The sequence below is a fragment of the Drosophila pseudoobscura genome, chromosome 2, assembly GCF_009870125.1.
Source record: "Drosophila pseudoobscura strain MV-25-SWS-2005 chromosome 2, UCI_Dpse_MV25, whole genome shotgun sequence".
Taxonomy (NCBI): Eukaryota; Metazoa; Arthropoda; class Insecta; order Diptera; family Drosophilidae; genus Drosophila; species Drosophila pseudoobscura.
In genome coordinates this window covers 23800870-23825342 of record NC_046679.1, presented here as the reverse complement: position 1 = coordinate 23825342, position 24473 = coordinate 23800870, and the positions used below count along the sequence as shown (strand labels likewise).

Here is a 24473-nt window from a genome sequence, read left to right as displayed (position 1 = left end):
ATTAAACAATTAGGCTACACGAATCTTCCATATCTTTTTTTTTACATTTTTTCTTTGTTTTTTTGGGTTGGGATTTTGGATTTAGGGTTTTTGGGTATCTACAAGATTGTGTTATAGCCCCATTTCTAGATGCATAAATAATTACACTACTTGACATCCACAATGAGAGGAACTTCGCTGATATCTATTAAATTTGGTGGCGATTGTTGCTGCTGCTGTTGCGGCTGATGTTGCATATGTTGCAAATGTTGCTGCGGGGTGGATGTGGCAGTCGTTGCTGCTGCGGCTGATGCTGCTATTGCTGTTGGCGTCGATGAGGCAGATGACAGTGAACCAGCAGCAGAGAGATGATCATTGTTGCTGCTGCTGTTGCTGCCACCGCTAGTTGCCAGCAACATGCGCTGGTGATGTTGTTGCAGGCATTGATTTGCATTGACTGCCGCTGCAGCCATCATCATGGTAGCGGCATCGCAGTAATTAGACAGCATCGTTGTGGATGTTGCTGTGGCTGTTGCTGTTGCAGATGTTGCAGTTGCAGATGCTGGTGTCACATATGCAACATTCGACGAGGCCATATAATCGTTGTTGCTGTTGATGCTGTTGCTGCTGCCTGTGGCACTAAAGAAACTTGTGGCACTCATATGATTGCTGCCACTGCTGCCATTGCTATTGTTGCTGCTGTGGTAGTTGTTGATTTGCTGATTGCAAATGTTGTTGTTGCCGCCGCCGCTGTTGTTGCAATTGCTGTTGTTGCCCCCGCCGTATGTTGTAGCAGCAGCAACATTGCCATGCTGATCAACAACATTGTGGCTGCCACAGCCAGCAACGCCTCCGCCTCCGCCACCGCCACCGCCAATGCCTGGATTGATGTTGAGCGTTGCAGCCGCCACAGCTGCGGCCGATGATCAAGTTGTTGTCAATTGGCGCCACATCGTGTGTCACATCGAAGGCAGATATGGCCACGAGAAACTGTTGCCGCTCAAGAGCATGTCGCGTATCAGCGTTTCGATGGGCGTTTTTCCGACTAGACGCACAAAAAACAATTGCTCAATGACCTACACGAAAGAGAAACCAAAAAAAAAGTACAGGGAATTAATAAAAAATGTATACAAAAAATTTAAGAAAAATATTAGATGGAAGAGTACATTTATTCATGAGTCTGGATTAATTTTTGTTCTAATAGATTCAAATATTTTGAAAATTTTGCAGGAAATTGAAGAAAGCGTAAATCTATACTTACTTGTGAGGAAACAGTTCGCAAAGAGGGTAATCTGAGCAGCAGCTTTCCGAATCTCGTTGGCTGGTTGGGATACTGCGTTCGACAGTACTCCTCTAGAGCGCATTGTGATTTTTCTTGCAGGGATTCAATGTGCGTCACATCGCTCAGGCCGCAGGCGTCTGCAACAAAGAATCAAAGAAGAAAAGGCTCCAATAAATATAAGGCACACTCCATTTGTTCTGCTATGCAAATACAATACATAATTGTGGCTTTCGATAGCTTGAAGTTTTTCCAATTCACCGAAACACAAACCGGCGTGCACGCCCATTATCTCCAGTTGAAAACACCACAGAACACCACACAACAACAGCGGCAACAATTCGATGACGAAACTGGCGGGGATTACATCATTTTCTTACTAGATTTATGTTTGAATTGAAAAACGGTCAACAACAACAGTTGGTTTAATTAAATTTTCAGAAAAATTAAACCATAAGACAACGCCCCGGGCCAACCTATTCCGGGTTTTCCTCTCTTGTCTGTTGGCCCATGGCATTTAATTACAGCCAAACCATAGATGTATTGCGCATACGCAGCGTGTGCTGTCGTTCGAGTGTTAATTGCGAGGCACCAAAAGTTTGACTATCAAGTGGCCGATGCTGCTGGAAAAACATCAGCCAAAACAAGAAGGGAAGGGTGCTTTCGAGACTCGAATCTTGAAATACTCTATCTAACGGTAGGTAGGTGTTTGGAATCATCGTTCGATACCTTTTAGGACTGACTGTTCCTTTAGAACATAAATGATACACAATAGTAATGTAAGTGGAAACGTAGTGTCATCGTCGATTCCCTTCTTCTTTCCAGATCGAAACCCTATCCAAAATCGTATTTCCCCTAAACAAAGTGTACAGCAAGACGGACAGAGCAGCATTGAGTTTAGCATTTTCTTCTATTTTCGTTACATGTATATATACAATATTCAGTGTTTGTCTGTTTGAAATTCAAATTAGACATCAGCACTTGTAAATTTGCATAGCTTTAAAGCATTTTAAATGGTTGTCATTGTGGTTGTTTTTGCTGTTAAGAATGGCGTTTCGAAATTGCATATGAAATTTTGTTTGCTTAATTAGTCACTGCACACACGAGGACTCCATTACGCAAAACCGAAAGACTGAAACTGAAAAACAAGCTAAAGACCCCGACCAACCAACTGATATATCATTTTGCAGCTGAACAACCGAACCGAACAGGCGGCTAATGATTTGGCCATTTGCCAGCCGATATCATCATGATTTGATGTCAGGCTCATATATCCGATGATTGCAGGGGCCGGCTGTCGTGGTTTCGGGTCTCACATTTGACTGCATGTCGTTAATGGCTCTGGCGTCGCATTGGTTGCACATAAACCGAAAAGCTGGCCATAAAAGACAAGTGTCAATTGAAAGGCAATACGGGGCAGGAAATCCAAAGCTTAAACAAGTCGCAGATTCAGTTATTCAGATAAACGCGTGGTTACCTTTTTAGATTTAAGCTATCATATACATTTCATGCTCGAAGCTGCAACAAAACTGAGGTCTAGAAGAATCAGACCTCCTCCATTTCAGAGTCAGTCTCTAACTCTTAAAGTATCAAAGGAGCAGAGTCATTTTTAGCCCCCACACAATGCGCGTAAATCAAGTTAAATGATTTGTCGCCTGAGGCAAAACACAACAGAAATTCAATTAGCCATTATTAACCATTCCATTTCATAAACCACAAGCAACCATGAAGGAAAACAAACAAACGAAGGAAACAGAGGTACTCGTAATCGTGAAGCTCAAGTCTCAACGATACGATGGCGATACAAATTAGACATGGTCAGTCTTCCAGAGCAGAGAGCCTCGAACGAATCACTTCATTGGCCATGGCCATAATTGTCAATTGACTTTCCATTAGCCTGGGACGGATCGGGATTGGAGTCTCTTCCAGTGTCTGCACCCAAATAGAAAATCATAAAGCCAAAACAACAATAGAGGGAGTCTCGGCGGAGGCACACAAAATTTTAGTTTCATTGAAATGCAGCAGAGATGATGATGCTGGCTGGATATTGGATGGAGGATGGAGAAGTCCCAGGAGAAGAAGGCTGGGACTGGGACTGGGACAGCGGAGGAGTTGCATGCTTAAAGTGAAAGACATTCCACTTCCAGGTCTTTGGGGCCGAAAAGAAATGCAGGCACAGAGTGGAGCGGAGCTTTCTCGAGGGGTCTCGCCTTGTCTTTGACTTTGATTTTTATGCTCTTTTACAGGGTATTATGAGTTTGAGGAGAAGCTTGAAATCTAGCAGGCGGAAGTTTCCAGTGCAGCACGTTTAAAAGTGCTCTATATCTGTTTGTATGCAATATTTTCCTGACTGTGTATATTTCGGAATCAACAAGATCGGATCTCTATACTGTTCTATATCGACATGGAAAAGAACTTCTATGCTTCTTAAAATAACCAAAAACCAGGAGTAGTTCCATGAGCCTCTTCTTAGTTTTCAATCCAAAGTATATTTAACATTAGAACGATTGATTTTCGAGGGTATTTGATGCTTCGACCCCCCAGAGCTGTGGTTTTCTGTCTTTTTCCTCTTGACTCTCGCTGTGGCTGTGGCTCTCTACCTTCGAGTCCGGAGTCTTTGTTAAACCGTTTTCCTGCCTTGTAGTTATGTACCCTACGAGTTTTTTGGCTTCGATTTGTATTTGGTTTTTGGTTTTGGGCTTTGGTTTTCGGGTTTCGACTCGTCGCAGTCACTAACTCAGCAGCGCGGACGCAGACGGTGATATATAGGGGAGGGGAGGGAGGCAGAGATCGTGACCGCGTGTTTTAAATGCATAATGACCGTAAAGTAGTTGGACCAAGCCACCAGACGACTCTACATATCGGAAAAGCATACAGCCACACAGGCACAAGGATGGTATGGGAGGGGGAAACGACGCTGTTTAACAAAATTATGAATTGCTGCATTATATTTTATTAGATTTTGTGTTCTTTATGGCGGCACCAGTTCTGGCGGACCAAAAGTTCGTGTCTGGACCTGGCCTGGCCGCAAAAACAGTTATAGCTTTATTTAGTTTTAATAAGGATCGATGGGTCATGTGGGGTCAACTGTGTAGAGACAAGCGAGCGAGGAGGCCTGCCCTCTATCAACGGCATCTAAATCTTGAGCAAACTTTGACTCCCAAAGCAAAGCTAATATCGAAACGCGCCCTTAATGATTCTAATCAACGAGACCGTCTGCCTCTCGACTCAAACTGTTAATTACAAGAAGGGGAGCTCTATAGGCTCTATGCCACAAGGCACGTCTCTGGCAATTTTCAGGGAAAAAGTAGCGCAAGCGATCAATGAGCGCCACAAAACGATTTGAGCAGCCGCAGACACAGACACAGCCACAGCCAGATCCAGAGCCACATCCAAAAGCGCAAGCACACAAAATGTTGGTCAAAAAGTGTGGCCAAGACATGAAAGCTACAACTCTTAACAACTGCAACAAACGACAGCAATCAGAAGGGGGGAAGACGGAGCCAGAGGCCGAGCCCTGGCCATGGAAGATGCACCATGGGTAACCATGCCACAGCCACAGCCACACAGCCACACAGCCATAGGATCAGAGCCACAGAAGACATGTCGTCAATGTGCTGCAGCAGCAGAAGATCTAGTAAGTCTATACCCGGTATTTTACTACCGCGATCGTGTCTCGTCTCCCACAATCTGCAAAGAAAGAGTCGAAAACGATGGGGACGACGACGCAGCGATTGATCGGCTGCAGTTTATGGACTCATGCAGCCAATTCAAATGCAATTGCGGCCTGCAACTCGGTCCCAGACCATGGGCACCAGCGCGCTGGTCGGGTCGGTCCATGGGTCCACGAGTCCACGAACGAGCAAACTCCATGCCACACACGCCCCCTCATAGAGGAGACGATGGTGGAGAAGGAGGAGGGGCAGCAGCAGCGGCAGAGGCAGAGGCAGATGCAGAGCTTTGGCCTAGCGACACACACAGCGTTTTGTGGAAATTGTAAAAATTATTTTCATTGCAAGTTTTGGCCAAGGCCTGGACATGGTCCACTGGTCGGATCGGGTCGGGATTGGAGTTGGAGCTGTAGCTGTAGCTGGAGCTGCAGTTGGAGTTAGAGTTTGGCTTGTAAGTAAGCGACATAAACGAGTGTTGTATTAATGTTCATAATGTGGTATCGCGACGTCAATAAACGTCGCCACGAAAACAGTGGAAGAGAGGGGCCTAAGAGGAGGATCGGTTCGGATCAGTTTAGAGGAAAAAACAATTGCGACGTGCCCCTCGACAGCTGGTTGACATGACACGAGAAAGGAGTGCTGGCATAAAGGAGGGTGCACATGGGAGAGGTTCAGACCTCAGCCAAATTTCACTTTACTTGCAAAAAAATACTTTGAAAACTATTTTAGGTATCTTTGAACTTAGTTATATCAAGGTAATAGTTCGTTTTCTCATCTTTTCGATGAGGAATATTGTGTAACTTTGGGGAAGATCGTAAAATCGTACAACGTTTAGTAGTTTTTGTGCCACATTACATCGATTCAGTGCGCGAAGTGCTATAAAGTTTTGCATTTTTGGAATTTTTACCCGTAAAAACCTTAACTTAGAGATAAACTTATCTTAAACTTAACTTAAACTTAACTTAGACTCAAAAAAAAGTTGTCTGTTCTTTCTATTTGCATACGAAACATCAATGATTTATTTATCACGTGGAACCTAAATATATATACTTATAATCTTAGGAAATATATTGTTAAAATATTCACATATTAGTGGCTGTGATTTATGTGTCTATGTGTGTGTGTGTGTGTTTGAGTGCGTGTTAGATGTGCATTTGTGTGTGCAATCCCAAAGTCCAGAGTTCTGTAGCCACGTGCGGATGAGATTAAATTTTGAGTCAAGCTTTTTGTTAAAAAAAACGAAATAAAAATGTGTAAAAATTAGTAATAAATAAATGAATGTGTGGAGAAAGGAAAACTGCAAATTTTTTTTCAAATTATAGGTTTTTTAGCGATATAAAAATCAACCAAATTTAAAGCTTTCCAAGTGCTGAAAGAAAAGGTGAATAAATGAAAGATAAATTAAAGCCTTTACCTGGGGATAATATTTGCTTGTCTCGAAAACTTAGTCAGAGAGTGTTCATCACTTTAGGTTTTCGAGATAATAGATTGGTTATTTTTTGGTTAATTTTTGCTTTACCATTCGCCGTTTTTGAGAAAAAGTTTTACAAGAGTAATTTTTTTCAACTATTTAAAGCGTAAACGAATTTGAAGTCGTGGATATACTTTTCTAAAAATTGTTGGATCAATAATGAAAGTTCTACAAAGTTCATCCACAAAATTCGGGACCTTGTAGGACAATCGTTGTATATATTGTATATATTTTTTAAAGACTGATTTTCTTCTTCGTATATTTCGAAATAAACTGATTCAGAAAGATACAAATTCTTTGAATATGTATTTGAAAATGTGGCTGTTGATTGTATAATGATATTGATATACAAAACTTTTGGATGGTCAAAATATTTTTCTAGAAATTTCTATTGAAGTTTTGGATATAAATGTTTTACCATGATAAAATTATTTTAGTTTCAAATTCTTCATATTCCAATAAAAGGTAGGAATAATCAAATTGTAGTTATTGAAACTAAAACTAGTTGATCATTCATTAACGAATTTTAACTCAACATTAATTATGTCAAACTTCAATCTTGTATCATGAACAGATTTCACCATCAATCCAGATTGAAGATATGAAATAATTGCTTGAACTTTGATAAATTGGGTTTTTATAACTTCTATGAGTATTTGTTCAAAAATATTATAGAAATATTTTGTTTACTTCAACGTCTATAACTCCCCACTTATTTGGGAGACAAATATTTGTACTTTGAAGTAGTCTTCAGGCTTAGCAGATTTTCAAGATACCAATGTTAGAGTTAGGAATGTTAGTCAGGATATAATCATTGTTAGTGAATACTTTTAAAATTAGTCAACAAGCGATTTAAAAAATTAGTAACGAAATAAACGAGTAAAAACACAAGCCAGGATTAGATTTTTTGGTTTAACAGCAACAGCTTTATATATATTCTGAGGATTTTCTTTCTTCATTTTTACTCCAAACTTTCATCGATTCTTTGTATGCGTATTTTTGGCAATAACGATTCTAGGCTAAGGATTACGGCTATAATAATTTAGACTTAGTGTAAGGCAATAAATACTTAGGCAGCGACTAAAGTAGCTTTAGATACACGTATGTGCTATACTAGCTATAGACATGGATACAGATACATTTACAGGTAGAGCTATACGACTGAGGCGGGATGAGATTCTAGCGACAAACAACGGCCTACAACTGCCATCTACTGCCCGCCAGGCTATAGGGAGAGTACCTATAGGTGGGACTACCGAAGGATCCGCTGCCATGGCCATGGCCATGTGCCATACCCCCCACCCCCACCCCGAAGGGCGTGCTGTGATGGAACATATCGAAGGCCGATCCGAAGGGGGCACGCGGCGGCGTCTGATAGTGGAACATGGCAGCAGCCGCCGCCGCAGCGGACGACGTCTGATAGGCTCCACCCAGCGAAGAGGCGGCCGTGGTGGTGGCAGCCACCGAAGTGGGGATTGAAAGAGAGGAAGGTGCGGACACGGAGACGGGGGCTGCAACTGGGGCAGGGACGGGGGCCAGCGAAGTACTCAGCGGCGAGGCGGTTAGGTTGAGGGACGACGAACCGCTTTGCGATTGAGTAGGAAGCGAGGCGCCCAGACCGCTGCTGTTATTGTGGCCGGAAGAGTCCCCATTCGAGGTCGCACCCTGCGCCTGGGCATAGAGACTGGCCAGGAGATCCATCTCGGAGGCACTGGCAGTGGACTTGGCGCAGCTGCTGAAGGCACTGCCGGCGGATTGCACCACAGCCGCAGAGGAACAGATGGGAGAGGGTTTGCTCTCAGCCTGCAACTGCTGTTGCTGCTGCACCTGCTGCTGCTGTTGGTGCTGCTCCGCCTGCTGCACTGCAGCCTCAACGCCGGCCACACTCTTCATGAAAGCCGCCAAGTGGATGGGCGCCTGGGTGGGAGCCTGCGACTCCATCTCCTGGCGATTCAGCTCATCGAGATGGTCACGCACTATATTGAGGATATCGTCGTTGGTGGAGGAGCTCGACGGCTTTCCGAGCAGTGCTGAAACTTTCGTTAGCAGTGCGGGCACATCCTTGTAGAGGATGTCCAGCAACTTACCGGTGGTGAACAGAACGATCGCCTTGAGGCAGGAGTACTCGGCAGAGTCCACATGCAGCGCCTTCAGCTTCTCCACCTGCTCCTGGAAGATGCGTATGTGGTCCATGAAGGCCACCACCCGATCCGCTGCCATGGGAGAGGCGTGCAGACCCGCCGCCGCCAGCAGTGGTGCCACATGCAGTGGCATCGAGCACTGGCTGGCATTCAGCACAAACAGCTCCGACCAGACTAGGCGGAGCAGGGCCACCTGGTCGGTGACCTGCAGCTCGGGGAAGAAGGGTATATTCTTGGCCCATTCGACGGCGGAGAAGAGCAGCCTCGCGGCCAGCTCGCAGATATTGTCGATGCCCATAATGTTGTTCGGTTGCATGCACTGGCCGTAGCGGGACGTGGGATATGGCTCCGCTCGCAGCAGCAGCGAGATGTAGGAACTGAGGTACGAGTGACCATTGAAGCCGGCAATGCCCATGGGATCTCCATTGGCGATCTGGTACTGGCCATGCATGCCTGCCAGACCAGGCTGTGTGGGTGGTACGCGTCCCCGTTGAACAGCTGCAAAGAGAGAGGATAAGACACCGCAAATTAGTTGATGTTTTGAATGATTTTTGGATGGAAAGAAGAGAGGAATCTATACGCTACACTTTCAACTAACTTTAAGAACTGCCTAAGGCCCTATAGGTAGAATGGCATACCCCTAGGTAGGGACTATCCCTTTTGTTGGGCTTATTTTGACCGCCACATCACACTCCGCACAATGAAGCGCATTCAGATCTGTTGGCAAAGCTGCCACAGCGCACAATGGGGCACAATATCAGGCCACCTCAATCTCTCAATCTCTGACGCATCTCTGGCGCACACAGATCTGCGTCGTTGTGTTGTGTTGTGTTGTGTGTGCCTTTTGTCCCAAGACCAAGACAACGCCATAAGATACTTTTCGCTGCTCTCTGTGGCATGGCATTACTACCCCCCAAAAAACTCGAAGCAACATCGGAACCGAACCCTAACCCTGAGTCGCTTTCAACCCCATTGCTGGGTGTTGTCGCAACTGCTTAAATATGCAAATTGAACTAAATACTTTCAACGCATCTTTAAGATACGTATGTCCCGGGCAGTAGATCTTTCAAGCAGAAGTAGGGAAGAGTTGTGCAGATTTCGCAAAATGAAATGTGGACAGGTTTTCTTTTCTTTCCTTTTTGTTGCAGTGAAAAGTAGATATGTGTAGGTAGAGATATAGTATATACACGTTTAAACAATATAATTAACAATGTAAATGCTCAACAACAAAGCAACTAAATGGAAAGTGAAAGGCCTTTTGAACTCGAGGCCGGAAACGGAATTTCCCCGCAGAGACAGAGACATTGACATGTACATGGACTTGGACTTGGGGATTGGGCATTGAGCACTGAGCATTGAGGATGGGCCTGCTGTCTGCTGCCTTCTGTTTTCTGTATATATGGGATATACATATGACCATGGGATGTGCAAAAGTTAAGTTAAGCCACTTGGACACGCTCTCTCGAGTGACATGTAAGCGGAAACTTGAGCACGTGCTGGCGTACTGGAGGATTCATTCATTAAGTAATCAGCGCCAGCGAAAAGAAAAGGGCAAGTCGGGGCCAAGGACCACAATCCCTTCGTGCGATGTTGCTTTCTTGGCTGCTGTAATCTGTGGCCTGATCTGCGGACCAAAAACCACAGGCTTAGCCATCGGTCTGCAGCCGTTGGCTTCTTGCATTATTCTTGCGGTCAGACAATATTTTCCCAGGCGCATAAATAAGATACTGGACACTGGACACTCCAACCGGTTTATGGTTCGCTTTCTGCCCATAGATCACCCAGTGAATGGGACTAGGAGTAGGAAATGGCCTTATGGAATCCTCTCGCCCTGCACAATTACGCAAATGTATTCTGTAAATAACAGTCTCTCGCAATCTCCCCTGGCCGGACACCGGACAGTGGTCAAAGAACTGGTTGCGAGCGGTCAGTGGCACCGAGCAACCCTTAGCTTAATTGCTTCGGTAAAGCAATAAACAAACACCTTTCAAGCGGACCCCGAGCCAAAAGGGATTTCCAGATCATGTGTGTGCTGGGCTGACCAAGAGTGCTTTCGCTTTTCAGATCAAGGAAATCAGTCGACAAAAGACGTTACGTTACGTTAGGCTTCCAGGTAGAGACAGAGTTTCAGGCTCCTTTTCCAGCTGTGCAATGTAGTACGTACAATGAGAGCTTCGCTTCGATCAATAATAATGTTTTTGCCATTGCTTTGTCTTAAGGCCCCAAGGCTTTGATTTCGCTGCCCAGATTGTGTCTCTCCCTCTCTTGGAGCTCTAGGTGTGCCTAGGATGTGTGTCTGTTGTCTATCGTATAAAGGTGTGGAGTGGTTGCTGTTGCTTTTGCCTTGGCTGTTTTGCTAAGGTGTAAACAAACCTTTGTTTGACCCACTTTCCTAACCAGCAAAGTCTCTCTCGTACTAAGCCCGCGATCTCTGGCCATTGTCTCTGGCCGAGAAATGCGTTCGAACCAAGCCCCGTATGCAGGTGTTGTGTTTGGAATTCCATTCGGGGTCAAAGTGTAGACCAGAGTTCAATATTTTGGAATGCTGCACGCAGCGAAAAACCCTCCCTTTAAAGATCATATCCGCATTCCTATACGAAAAATTCCCTTTAAAAATTTAAATAAATCCCGTAAAATTTGCTTCCCCTAACAGAAACTCGTTTTTTTCGATTGAAAAATTATAGTAAAAATATCTGTGACCAGTTCTTGCTGCTTCCCTCCTCTGAAAGTGCAGCCCCCCTCTTCCCTTGACCAATTGACACTGGAATTTAATTAGAGCGACCCGGAACACAGATTTTATGTTGATTCTTTCAGGTTTCGGCTTTTTGTATGCCAAAACCCGTACAATTTCTTGACCCAGGGTCATTCCAGGCACCACCTTTGTCCCGCTTTACGGCTAAAGTACTGACCCCCCACCCCCCGTATCACCCCACCTCGCATAAAGAGGGCAAAAACGACAAAAAATATTCTATGCAGAAATGAGATTTTCCCACGATTTTTCAGCTCTGATTGTAAGGTGAGGAGCAGGAGCGGGGACTCGTTTTACGCAGAACTTGTCATTACATTGAGGAAATGTGTGACTCAACTCAAGGCGAATCCCTCTCCTGGCCACAGTAAAAAGGTGTTGAACTCTTTTGAGTTTTATTAGCAGTGGGACAAGTAGGGGATCTGGTAGCGGACAAGAGGACAAGCGGACAAGCGGAGTGGAGTCGCGAGAAGTGAGGAAATAATCGGAATTAATGGGGCTTCAACAACAGGTAGCTCTGTAGCTTGGACCTGGGGGTTCAGACTGTGTCATTAGCCAAAAACTTGTCTCGCGGCTCGAACAAACATTGGGTTAGGTAAATTTGAAATGCTATAGCAATAGCCATAGCCATAGCCATAGCCCCTCTTAGCCGTGGCTTAGTCGGGGACTAAGTAAATGTTTATATTCATTTAATTACAAGTGCATTGAGAGGACAGGCCAGGCATCGATGCTGTTGCTGTTGCTGTTGCTGCGGCTTTAGCTGCATTTTAATTGCCCATAGTCGCCATAAATTAACGATTTCGTTCTTAACCCAAATCGATGTATGACAGACAGAGATCCGTACAGTCTGTAGTCTCTAGCGTCGTCGGCTGCCGTTGGTTATTAGCATTTTGCGAAAAACCTGTCAATATTAGTGCAAATAATAACAGCTTAGCGTCCACTAACTGCAGTCTTGGGCTCTATCTCTCCCTGACAGACGTTAATTGTTAATGCTGACAAGTGTAACTGAACTGGCCATTGTCAGTCCAGTCTGCCAGTCTACCAGTCTACCAGTCAGTCAGTCTCCCAGTCAGTCAGTCAGTCAGTCAGTCAATCAGTCAATCAGTGGAGCCGCTGCCTTTGGCAATCTCAGAGCCAGCGTTTGCCAGGAAAACAAGTCTCACCCAAGTATGCCAAATATTTGGCATGGCTTTGCTTACAAATTGGTTACATATTGGCCAGCAGTCGGCATTGATTAACTGATAGATTTTATGGATGTGGATAGTACAAGTATCTTCAAGTTTGTCTCAGTGCATACGATTTAGACCTGTATCTTGAAGATATCTGCTCGTTGATGTAAAAAGATGTAAAGTGTAAACATGTTAAGTAGATAGAAAAACAAGTATTACTAACGACACATAAAAACTCTATCAAATAACGAATTTAAGAGTATTTATAGCTCCGTTTGTGCCCCCGAAAGGCAGGCGCCTTCCTTTCTTGTTTAATTATGAACAAACGAGCGAACGAGTTTGCATTTGATCTCTGGGGTCAAAATGTTGCACTCGCCTGCCTAATAGTTATTTTCTATTACGGCCGTTTCTGGGTAAACCAATTTGTGGTGCGTGGATGATTGCCACACGAGAATGAGGCGGCGGCGGGTTTGGGGTGGTACCCCAGCCGAAGCAAAGTCGGCTGCTGCTCAGCTAGAGAGCCGCCTGATATTTGGCCTGATCCGATGTGATCCACATTCTTTGGCATAGTTCTTGGCACCCAAATAACTCAAACTGAACCGAAACGACACCCACCCCCATGTGACATTTAGTCATCGAGTCCGTCCGCCATCTGAAAGCTGTTCTACTTCCGTTCTGCCTCTAGTGTGCTGCCTCTGTTCTGTCGATCATTTAATTTATTTTGTTTGCCTCTGGGTTTGACTTTTAATTGACCCACAGGCAGGAATCTCTTTGTTCTAGATGTTCCCGCTGTAATACTTGTTATATATTTGTGCATGATCTATTAAGAGAGGGAGAGAGAGTCTTACCTTCGCGTCTCATGCCCATTTTGAGACACTTTTTCAATCGGCAATATTGACATTGATTGCGATGATGCTGATCTATGGGACAGTTTCGACTGCCGCGACACGAGTAGGTGAGATTGCGTCGCACAGAGCGTTTGAAGAATGATTTGCAGCCTGAAAAGAATGAAAAGATATGGCGAATATTAATAAGATACAGATACTTGTTTTTCTCTTTGAGTGTACTCCCTCCGTCTAAGCCATGCCTCTGTTTTGCAGCAAGTTGTACAAATTCCATGGCACCCCAGGAGTACAAAGAATTGTTACCACTTGTAAAGCAAAGTGAGTTCCAGCCTCACTTCATGACAACAATCGCAGTGCCCAAGTCCCTGGCAGCTCCCTCCTGGCTCCTTTCGGTGATGCCCATGTCAATGGTCATGTTACACGTTTCATGGCTTAACGCCTCCCATAAAATTACCTTTAATGGCTTTCAATTAACAAAGTGTATCTTGGCCAGCCACGAAGATACTCGTACTGGCTGTGGAATCCGCACCGAAAGAAGGAAAACTGGCAGCCGCGGATGCCACGAATTTACTGTTAAGGGGCCAGACGGACACATCGGCCACGGCTCGTTTCGGCTAAGTGCTTCAGGACGGAGGCCCAAACCCAAGCCAAAACCCTGGACCTGGCACTGAGGTTGGGACGGGGACTGGGGTGTTGTTGCCAGTTAATGTCGCCGACGCGTATCTAAACATGTGTATCACTGGGGGCTCTCCTAGGCAGCATCTGCATCTGCATCTGAGTTTTCTGCATAAAGAGCTTAGGCCGAAAAGAGGATGGGGGGACCTAGCATTGTCTGGGCCTTTTGGCTCTGGGCCATACACCAAAAAAATTTCTCACAATAACTCAAAACAATGGCATATGCTCATAAAATTCGTTTTAAGCTGTAAAATCATCATCAAACAAAATATGTAAGCGCTGAGCGTTTATGCAGACTCGATCCCTGCCTCCCTGTAACGCCCTCCCCATCGCCCAGTCCCCCGCATCCCTCCCTCATATATACCATACGATCACAGGCTATAAAAGATTTTTCAATGCTTTTTTTTCGTTGCCATTGCGATCGTGTGGCTTTCCAGCCTCCGACCGAAATGGGGGAAAACAAAACGTGGCCAGCAAATTGAAACTGATGGAAAGTTAAAGTCGATCGGTTAATGCGCTATAGGAAATGGCTAAAGAGGGAGTACGGAAGTGGCAGAACGGGAAAAGGTAGCTAAAAACTAGATTATTCGCTTTGAAGGGTTCAGAAGAAGAGCTTTGCAAATAGCTCAAGCACCCCCTATGGTCGAATACCTCCCCGAAACATAATTTCGTAGATCATCTCATAGTCGCATCTCTGCCTTTCAGAGAGCATTCACTATTCTACACTCTCGAATACCTGCCTATAGCTTTGCTCTAGAGACCAACCCAAGACTCAGGCTCAGACAAACACATCTAGTAGATACTCCTCGAACACACATAGATACACCTGGGCACACACTTACACAGATACAACAGACCTACACACTTGAGGCTTTTACACCATATGATCTACGAATAACGATATTGTACCAAGTCACGATTTCTGCCAAAACGTACCGTTGCCTTTTTTTCCTCGTCGTCTTCCTCTAGATGTGCCTCTGCCCTCACCCCCGCTACTGCCATCTTTCCCCTCCTTAACCCCCTGCTACCACCTCTTCTTTCCCCTGGTTAACCCCTTCTTAACCAATACTATCTTTTGCTTTGACTGCGCTTTTGCCTGTTGTTGGAAAGAGATACAGATGGACACACAGACAGACGGACAGACGGCCGGACAGACAGACGTTGCAGCCAGGTCGGTCTGTGTCTGTGCCTGAAAGAACTGTGCAACAGAGGCACACTGCCCATATGCGCCTATCGCGACTCTATCTAGAGCTGCAGCCGCCCCATCCCCATCCCCATCCCCAGTGGACGTTGCGATGCGATGCGATGCGAAAGATGCGCGCGTCGTCGTTATTGATGAAGATACGAGTACGAGTACGAGTACGAGTACAACGTAGCTTAGAGATACCGTAAACCAAAATTCAAGGCGGGGTAGGGATACCGTCATATCGTGTTATATCAATAACCGAAAAAGGGTGGATCGCCCCACGGAGAGAGAGAGAGACAGAGAGTGAGAGGCGACAACTGTGGGAAGTATCTGCCCTGATGGAAGCCCTTCCACTGCCTCCGCTATGGCTTCGACTGCAGCTTAAGCTTAAGACTTCTACTAACTTAAGTGGCTAGCTTTGGCTTAGTCTAGAGCTAAGCTTTGCGGTAGTTTCAATTACCGCTTCACCTAATTGCCAGAGGGTGGCAGAAGAGCACTCGTACGAGTGCTCGTATCGCGTGCGCTACGCGCCATAAAGCGTTCAATACAGTTACGAGGGGTTTTCCAAGAACTAAGCTAAGCTAAGCGTTTTATTAATTGAACTTCCTGAAACTGCAGCAGCAGCAGCAGCAACAAAAATACTATCTTTAGATATGTAGACACGAGATGGTCTGCTTGCCGCTTGGCTGATCAATTTAAAGCGTTAAATTAGTTGGCTTTTGCAAACTCTTGTATCTCTATCTATCGCTGGAGAGAGTGTGACTTGACTTGGGTGAGAGTATATCTATATCTTTTGGCATACATATAGCTTCAATCAATTCAATTTTCTCAGCATTTGCGGTCAATGATCGCTGGGCTCAAAGAACTGCAATGCAAAGTCAGAGTCAGCGCCAGAGCCAGAGCCAGAGCCTTGACTTTGGCTCATTTTCTAATTACTAAAACACATACGACAGACAGAGAGAGAGAGCCATCATTAAGGTGCAATAATTAAATGTTGAAGCTTACATGGTGCAAGCAGCTAGTCCAAGTAATTAGCACACACCGCCACTCTGCAAGACTGCAAGACTCCGCGGAGACTCCCAACCTCCAACTGCAGCTGGAACTGGAGGGAGTCCAGAGGCGGCTAGACAAAATATCTGGAGTACAACCGAAACATAATTACAGAGCCAGAGCCAGAGCCAGAGCCCCCGCCAGACAGACAGACACGAATCCCCACCATCATGCCACTCTTCTGTTGTACCAGTACGAAGTATCTACAAAATGCACTGATTATGAACGGGTCGTGGCAATCTGACGGCAAAAGAACACAAAAGAGCCGGAACAGGTGGCGGCCCCCCTCTGGGATTGATTGGGCAGGGTAGAGGCTCTAGGCCCCGGGTTATTACCCGATATAGGTCAACTGTAAATCCAATTGGCAAAACTGGGAAGCTCTTGGCAAAGTGTCCTCTTGGTTCCAAGAACTTTCCCCAATTGTTGGAACAACAGAAGAGTGCCACTTGGAGTTTTCATATGTCACAACGATCTACACGTTGCAAAAAGATACAAAAGCGACCAAAAGGAAAACGCCGACGAGCCCAGATAAGCGATTTAGCTTTGATTTAACTGATGCTATGTGAAGTTATGCGGCAAGCTCTATGCCCCAGCCGCAAACTGCATATGGAGATGGAGACGGTGTCGGTGTCGGAGTCGGTGTCGGAGTCGAAGCAGGGTCTGCCCTGGTCATGTACTACGTACTACATACAAGAGCTGTTCGGTGGTGTTCGGACCACAGAGCGACACATGGCGATAAGAGAGCTTATTGCTGCAGCACCGCCGTGTTGCTTGGCTTGTTGCACCATTAAAGAGTCTTGGCCAGGCCTCGGCTCAGCTCAGCTCAGCTCAGCTCAGACCTAGTCCCCAGTCTCTGGTCTCTCTCTCTGCGGGGCATGTCGTACCACGGATCGGTTCTAGCAAATGTTGCAAGTGCCACACAGCCACAACGGAGATGCACACAAAATAAAAACGTGCCAAGCAAAAGTTGCAGCCAACATTTCGCTGGGCCTGATCGATTAGACCAAGTTAGTTGAAAACGAAAATTGCGCATGAAGTGGCAGCCACAACCGAGACGACTCTCTGCCCCAGAGCCCCAGCAGCACCAGCAGCAGCAGCAGCAGCAACAGATCTCTAGAGAGCCAAAAGCTTAACATAATTAATTAAACCGTTACATTATAAAGCGGATCAAGTCGGTAGTTCACGATTTCCCTACTGCAGTCTCCCAGTCTTTCGGTCTTTTTCGGGCGCCCCTTTTTGCTGAAAATCGCATCGTGTCAGGATGAATTTTTTGCGCCTCATTTCCACAGAGGGATTTCCACTGGGGGAGAGACCTTCCACTGGATCTGGGTCTCTGTCTCCGTCTCCGTCTCAGTCTCGGTCTCAGTCGCAGTCTGAGTCTTAGTCTAGGGTCGGCTGCTGCTTTATTGGCTTGAACATTTCTTCTAAGTACAACGATTTGTACTACAAGCCAAGTTTTAATGATTACAATGTCTGCCGCTGCTGCGGCTGCTCCTTGCTGCCTTTTGCTGAACGCTGCTGCTTTTGTTGTTTCTGTTTCTTTGTTTTAACAATATCTGTACAATTAAGTTTTGTTTTTGGGTGATTTTCCTTTGGGCTGCTTGGATGGTTGGTTTATTTTTAATGAAGGGTTCAGCTCTGGGCTCATTAATGTTGACACAACGTTGAGTAATCCCTCATACCCCACTCCCATTCCCACTCCCACTCCCCCTCCCAAAGGGATGGTGAAAGATTCTCTTCCTCTCCGCTTGTTTGTTTCTGTATCTTTGAGAGTGTTGCGAAATTGGGGAAATGGTTAATCTATAGATACGTGTATATATTCCCATCTCTCGGCTTGTGCAAAGTAACACTTCTGTGGAGTCTTCTCTTCCATAAACCTCCTTCTTTCTGTGTTTTCTCTCTATAAATATGATTATTATGACATAATCGTTAACCCTCCTGCGATGCATTAACCCTCCCATATGTAATATTTATTTCCTTGCGGAACATACAAATTTGTCAACATAAATATTGAGGCCATAAGTTACCCCATGCCACATGGCTCTCCACACAGACACACACACAAGCGCACACATGAGGGGCTGCTACCGAGTTGTAAATCAAGACCCAGAGACCAGACTGCAAATCGCACGGAAGTTATAAATGTTTATCAAAATGCGATTTATTTGATAAATGTTATGGCCAAGAAATTGACTCGATTCGGGGAGCAGCCTCCTTTGCTGCGTTTTTGTACTGAACCCCAAACTAAATGCAAATTTTTTAATACAAGCCTCGAATTTATTTTCCATTTCTTGCTAATTAATAAATAAGAAATCCGCTGGCTGCGGGCGTTACTTGCCTCCCAAAAAAACCAGGGAACGTCATAAATTGCAATCCTCCAGTGGGCGTTGTTAATTTTCTGGATTCGTATTTACTTTGTATCTTTTAATATTCGGCGAGAGAGAGAAAGACAGAGAGAGGGTTTCGAAAGAAGGAGGACGAGGAGGAGGAGGAGGTCGGTATCACGGACAGCTAATTGATTTATGTTTTTCGCTTTTGTTAAATGCTTCAAGTCGAATGAATTTTCACAGGGAAACATGTATTTTAGAGCAGAGCGCCATTTAACAGATTGTCAAGAGGTGGAAAGTATCTTCTACTAATAATAAAAAAATATTTTAAAATCTGCATTCAAACAAAGAACTTTGGAAAAAGATTATGCTTTAATGAGATATAATTTGGACAGTTTTCTCAAGTGATTTATCTGCGGATAAACCATATAGAAAACTCTTGTCATTGGATGAGTCAATGCACAAACCAAACGGATAAGCCCAGAAGTCAAAATTCTTTTTTACATCTACATACATTAGTCTTGGAATTTTAGAAAATTTCAAGTTGCAAGTGGATTAAAATCGGTCTGAGGAAATGGAAATTTTCAATTCAAGACTTCTCCGCAAGTAATTTATTTACCCAACTCATAATGAAGTTAATTAAAAAGCCACACATGTTGAATGCAATTCTGCACAAAAGGAAGGAAAGAACAAGGAAACGATTGCCCCATCCGAATGCGAAAGATACAAAGATACACGACAGAATGACCAAGCGATCTGCGACCTTCAGAGCTTTTTGGATAACTGAAGGAAGTAACTCCTTAAAATTTGACTTTTATGGACGTCGAACGTGGGAAGCTATTTAAATGAGCATGCAGCTCAATGCGGAAAATGGGGCAAATGGAGCAGAGGCAGCCACCGGAGTTGACAATCCGTATCTGGCGGATGCACTTCACACACACACACTATTTGTGGCAGCTAATGGGCCTCGGCTGGCGCTTAACAATTAGTTGTGATGGCAATTTCTTACAACTCTTTATGCTTTCTATATCAGAGCTGCAGTTAATTTCAGCTGGAGCTACAGCTTTAGTTTAATTAATTGCAAACATGCCAAGATACTAAGATACTTTGTGGAGTCGCTGTTTTAATTCGCAAAATTTATTTGTCATTGTCATGAGCGGTAGATAAATTATGTTAATTCCACCTCTTGACATGGGTGCTGAGATAGTTTTCCTTGTTGCAATTTGAAATTCAATGGATTCGAGGGAAATGCTGGCCAAGAATTATGTATTTTTAATATTTTCCAAGATCTTTTCCCACTGCTGCTGCCACTGCCACTGATTGATGATGCAGGATCCACGAAGAAATCTACACTTTTGGGCCACTAATAGCCATGACAAATGGCTAAATTAATAGGAGTCGGTAAGAGTCTGTACTCGTAGTCTGTGGGCCGCAGCGGATTCTTTTGGGCACATTAGAGCCATGTACTCATCATTAATATTATCAAGGCATTTTTATCAGCGCACATTTTTTTGAGACCCCGACCGAACCGAACCGAGCCGAACCGTGACTTTTGGAGCTGGCAAAAGGTTAGAAGGCACTTTGGAGCGCTGGCTGATGAGTGCAAAACGTTGGCGTATCTTCTGCCTAATTTCACCCGAGAAAGAGGAGTCTGCAACAGCTGTGTGGCAGAGAGTGTGGAATCAAACAAGTTGCCACCACAATGGGTTGAAGTTGAGGCAGACGCTGGGGCAGAGGCTTTGGCAAGGAGCAGGCAGAAAGGCATGGCAGGGCTGGGCATAACAGGGCGAGCGAACAGGAACAGGAACAGACAACACGCATAAGCTACAATTAATCTTGGGAGTACGGAGAGCTCTTTGTGAGGAGGGAGGGAGGGTGTCTTGGCATAAATTTCACATACTGAGCCGACAAGCTCTCTCGTGTGCCCTGAAACCTGGAAACTGGACAGCAAGACACACGGACAACGAACAACGGACAACGGACAACAGAGCGAGACAGCGAGACAGCGAGACAGATGGACAGCGAGACAGACGGACAAGTGAGCGCACATGGACGGAGCACGGACACAGACAGTCGCGAAACGGGTTGGTGCGGAGGTACTACCTATATCTTTTCTTTTCTAAAAAAGCAACAAAATGTATCTGCACCTTGAAGGACGAGGACGAGACCCGGGCGCACTATGGGTTTGAGTTCACCTCCAAAGAAACCTCTTAGAAGCCCAGCAATGATATGAGCCCTGAGACGCGTATGCGCTTTCTATGCGCTTTATTATGATATTTTTTCTTTAGTTTTATTTTCATTTCGTACGAATAGAGGCCTGCCTTTGAGTGAAGCTGAAGCTCTGGCTGTAGCTGAGGTTGTCTGGCGATTGCATAGAACAAAATAGATTGCTATCGTGGCAACATCATCAGAGCCAACAGGCAGAGAGCGCAAGAGATGCGGGAGATACCCATGCACTACATACCGCAGCGAGACTTGGGGCAGGGACAGTGCAGCGGAGTGGAGTGGAGTGGAGTGCAGTGCAGTGGACGGGGTAAAAAACACCTTCAGAATGCAACGAGGCGGTCACAGATTGTTCTTGTTCTTGTGGGTTGCGCATGCGTACAAAATGCTCGGTGATTAATAATAATAGCAGCGCCTACAAAAGCCACAAAACACCCCGCCATACATACATAGAAGTATGCACAGTGGGTGCACTCGGAGAGGAGTACCAGTACCAGTACCAGTACCAGCACCTCTATCTGCTATCCGCTATCCGTGGCAAGCGGAATTGTATCTAAAGTATGTCTCTACCCACTGTATCTCTCTCTTGAGGCATTCATTTCTTCTGCCATGCTGCCAGAACATTTGAAGAGATACGATTATGACAAGTTCAACGTGAAGTTGCACTAAATGCCACCGCCGCAGTACGAGTATCTGCTCCCTCTGCCGCTCCCTCTCTTTGAATGCAGTTCCCTCGAAGTATCTCTATCTCTGGGAGAGACAATAAAAAGGTGGGCGCATCATTTAGCAGCCGCCGCCGCAGCCGCCGCACAATTTGCATGTTTGCACAACAATTGTGTTTGGCTTAGGACAAAGCATGGACCGTATTTTATTTAGATAATAATTTTTATCTGACGATAAGCTGGAACGTTGAGACTCTGGCGGTTCAGTGTGTGCCCGGGTCGCCTAGGGGGCCTTGTGAGTGTATAAAATTTCGTATCTCAAGAGCTGCTCTCCTCTCTCTCTCTCTCTCTCTCTCTGGCTAAGTGTAACGGTAAAGGCTGACCAGAGATCCGCAAGTTTCTGGGCAAATATCTCAATATATTTCGGAATGGTTGTAACGTATCTTTAATGCTGCATAATCTCAGCTGATAGTTAACTCTTGGGCGTAATTATAACTCTAAGCCGAAGATACAAATGTATCTTTCATGCCATAAACGTATCTTTTGGCTCGTAAATGTACCTCTACAGGATTTCGAGGCCTTGTGCTGCACTTTGGCTCGCTTGGCCACTTCCCAGGCAAAGAAAAAGATAAATTCCAGCTGTGCTCCCGCCAAAAGATTTGCATGCCATAGAAGATACACATACACACCAACACCAACACCCACATCCACATCCACATCCATCGGACTGCAGAGAAGATCTTCCGCAGTGGCCCTCCCTCTGTCTCTGGTGGATTTTTACTGCCGACTCATCAAACTGCCATAATTCACCGAAAACTGTCAAAAATCAGCGGCTGGCAGGCACGCTTTTGTGTTACCTTTCTATTACGAAAAACTGCGATACGATGCCAATTTCTGTTTGGTCATCATCAACCGAGAGATACTCCTTATAGTCCGTACTCCGTGCAGCGTGCACCGTACAAGTCGAAATCAATTGACCCCCAAACAATGGATAAAGATACATCCGCAGATGATCATGATGATGATGAGTACTCACCTTCACAGGTAAATTGTCCGTAGTGCTTGCCGGAGCTCTTGTCGCCGCACACAACGCACTCGATGTTCTGCTTAGAGTCGATCTGGGAGCCACTGTTGCTGCTCTGCGAGTGGGAGCTGTTGGCCTGGGAACTGGGAGTGGTGCTGCCGCCTCCGCCGCCACTGCCCCCACCCCCTCCTCCACCGCAGCTGGCGGGCTGGCCCTTGATGATGGGCAGCATATCGGGGCCATGGCCCGACTGCACGCCACTGGAATGATGGCCCGACGAGGAGCCTCCGTTGGCGCTGGGCAGGCTGGAGAGATCCTCCTTGATGCCGTGATGGGAGCTTTGGTTGTGGTTCGCAGTGGATGAGGAAAGTCCGGAGAGATCCTGCTTGATCACCGCCGACTGTTGGCTGGCCACGCTGCTGGGTGTGGTCCCACCGCCGCCGGTGCTGGTGCCGGTGGTGCCGGCCAGCGAACCGCCCGGACCCGCCGATGTGGCATGGAGGTGGCTGCCCAGATTGGGGTCGTGCCAGGGCGTATGTGGCGGCACGCCCAGCCCCATCGACCGGGACAGTCCCAGATCGAAGGCCGAGAGCTCGGCTCCGGACTGGGGCCGCGGATTGAAGAAACCGGGAGCCGTGGACGGGGAGGCGCACATGACGCCGCCGCCGTACACGCTCAGGGAATTGTGCGTAATAATTTTGGCGGCCGGATCGGAACACGTGGGATAATTGCTGGAATACACTTTGCACGCACTCTCTCGCACGACACGACGATCGGATCGATTCGGTTTGAAATCTCTCTTTGAATTTATATTTTATTTGAATTTTCGTTTAATTTCCTTTGGGCGGGAAATATTATCTGCAGCTCGTTTCGAATACAAATATTTTTGTAAATTTATTTCAGATTCCTGTGATTATATTCTTGGAACATTTTTCACGCTTCACTCATTTGACACTTGGTGGTTTTTCCTATAATTATAATGATTTTCTTTTTGATTTTTTCCTCTCGCGGTGGCACACACGAAGTAATACGAATTTAGAAAAGTGCTGAACTTTAAAGATTCATCTCTCAAGTACTTTTTCCACTAGTGTATTTCGGTATCTTCGATGGAAATGCGCGTCATGCGGAGCAGCAAAATCTCAGTCAGCCTAGCCTGACTGGCAAAACATTTGTGGCAAAAGGTACACGACCCGACCCGACTCGACTCGACCGTTTCGACCTAACGACACATCACACAAATCTCTCTCATTCCACACCACCATACAGATACCCGCGCACTATTGCCGCTCTTGTTGCACTCTCGCCTTTGCAATGGCACGGCGCCAGTTGAGTGGAAATCTCCGCTCTCGGTCGCACTCGCACTGTGTGCTCCGGGCTGCTCTCTGGTGGCGGGGCAAGACCTTCAACGCGTTTGGCTGATTTGCCACCACACCACCACCAGCATACCATACCAATGCTCTCCACACTACCACTACCACCACTACCACTACAGCACCACCACCGGGTGTTGTACTCTGGTATGGTATGGGGCTCTCTCGTTCGTCTTTCGTTGAGTGCAAAACGCTCAGAGCACAGCAGAGCACACAGCGGGTTCCAACAAGAAAGAACTCGTTTGCCTCTGGTTCGGTATCTGGTATCTGTATTTCTGTTTCTGTTTCTGCTTCTGCTTCCTCTCTGCTTATTAGTCTGCTGGTGTTGTTGTTGTTTGACGCATCTGTTAGATACTCGTACTTTACCGTTAAGGTTCTTTATCTTCTGCTCCTCTGTGTTGTTCTTCTATACATCCAACTTTTTGTTAACTTTAAAATGAAACGCAGTCTCTTCCCCGAAATTCACTTTTGAATCTTCCGAGAAGTTCTTTCCTCTCTGGTTGGTTGGCTTTAAGTGTGTTCTACTTTTTGCCACAAGTTCTGGTAGGCGCTTTATGTGGATTTTCTTATCTGCTTAGAAGAGTTTTGCATAGGAATAATGGCCGATATGTTTGCCTTAAAGCTACATTTCTATTGGTTGCTAACCGAAAGGAAA

At 45.7% G+C, this 24473-nt stretch overlaps 1 protein-coding gene across 2 annotated transcripts; it reads right to left on the bottom strand.

Annotated features, from left to right (window-relative positions):
- Positions 1–747: 747 nt before the first annotated feature.
- Positions 748–23712, bottom strand: svp (COUP transcription factor 2). 2 transcript variants are annotated; one of them, XM_033383119.1, is made up of 5 exons: positions 22461–23661; positions 13305–13454; positions 8488–9039; positions 1241–1398; positions 748–1055 (listed from the first exon to the last, which is right to left on the bottom strand). In XM_033383119.1, exons 1-5 carry the CDS (start codon positions 23101–23103, stop codon positions 939–941), a joined length of 1620 nt encoding a protein of 539 aa, XP_033239010.1. In that variant the 5' UTR covers positions 23104–23661; the 3' UTR covers positions 748–938. The 2 variants fall into 2 exon arrangements, with proteins under 2 accessions (XP_033239010.1, XP_001359502.4); XM_001359465.4 differs by lacking the exons at positions 748–1055; positions 1241–1398 and having other exon boundaries at positions 7038–9039; positions 22461–23712.
- Positions 23713–24473: the final 761 nt, after the last annotated feature.

What these genes read in the sequence shown, in the direction of transcription:
- svp (XM_001359465.4), bottom strand. Translation starts at nt 23,103, where the DNA reads ATGTGCGCCTCCCCGTCCACGGCTCCCGGTTTCTTCAATCCGCGGCCC. An exon ending in CGGACAATTTACCTGTGAAG is followed by an intron (nt 13,455 to 22,460) that starts GTGAGTACTCAT and finishes CATTCTTTTCAG; the next exon opens with GCTGCAAATCATTCTTCAAA. An exon ending in AATGGGCATGAGACGCGAAG is followed by an intron (nt 9,040 to 13,304) that starts GTAAGACTCTCT and finishes CTCTCTTTGCAG; the next exon opens with CTGTTCAACGGGGACGCGTA.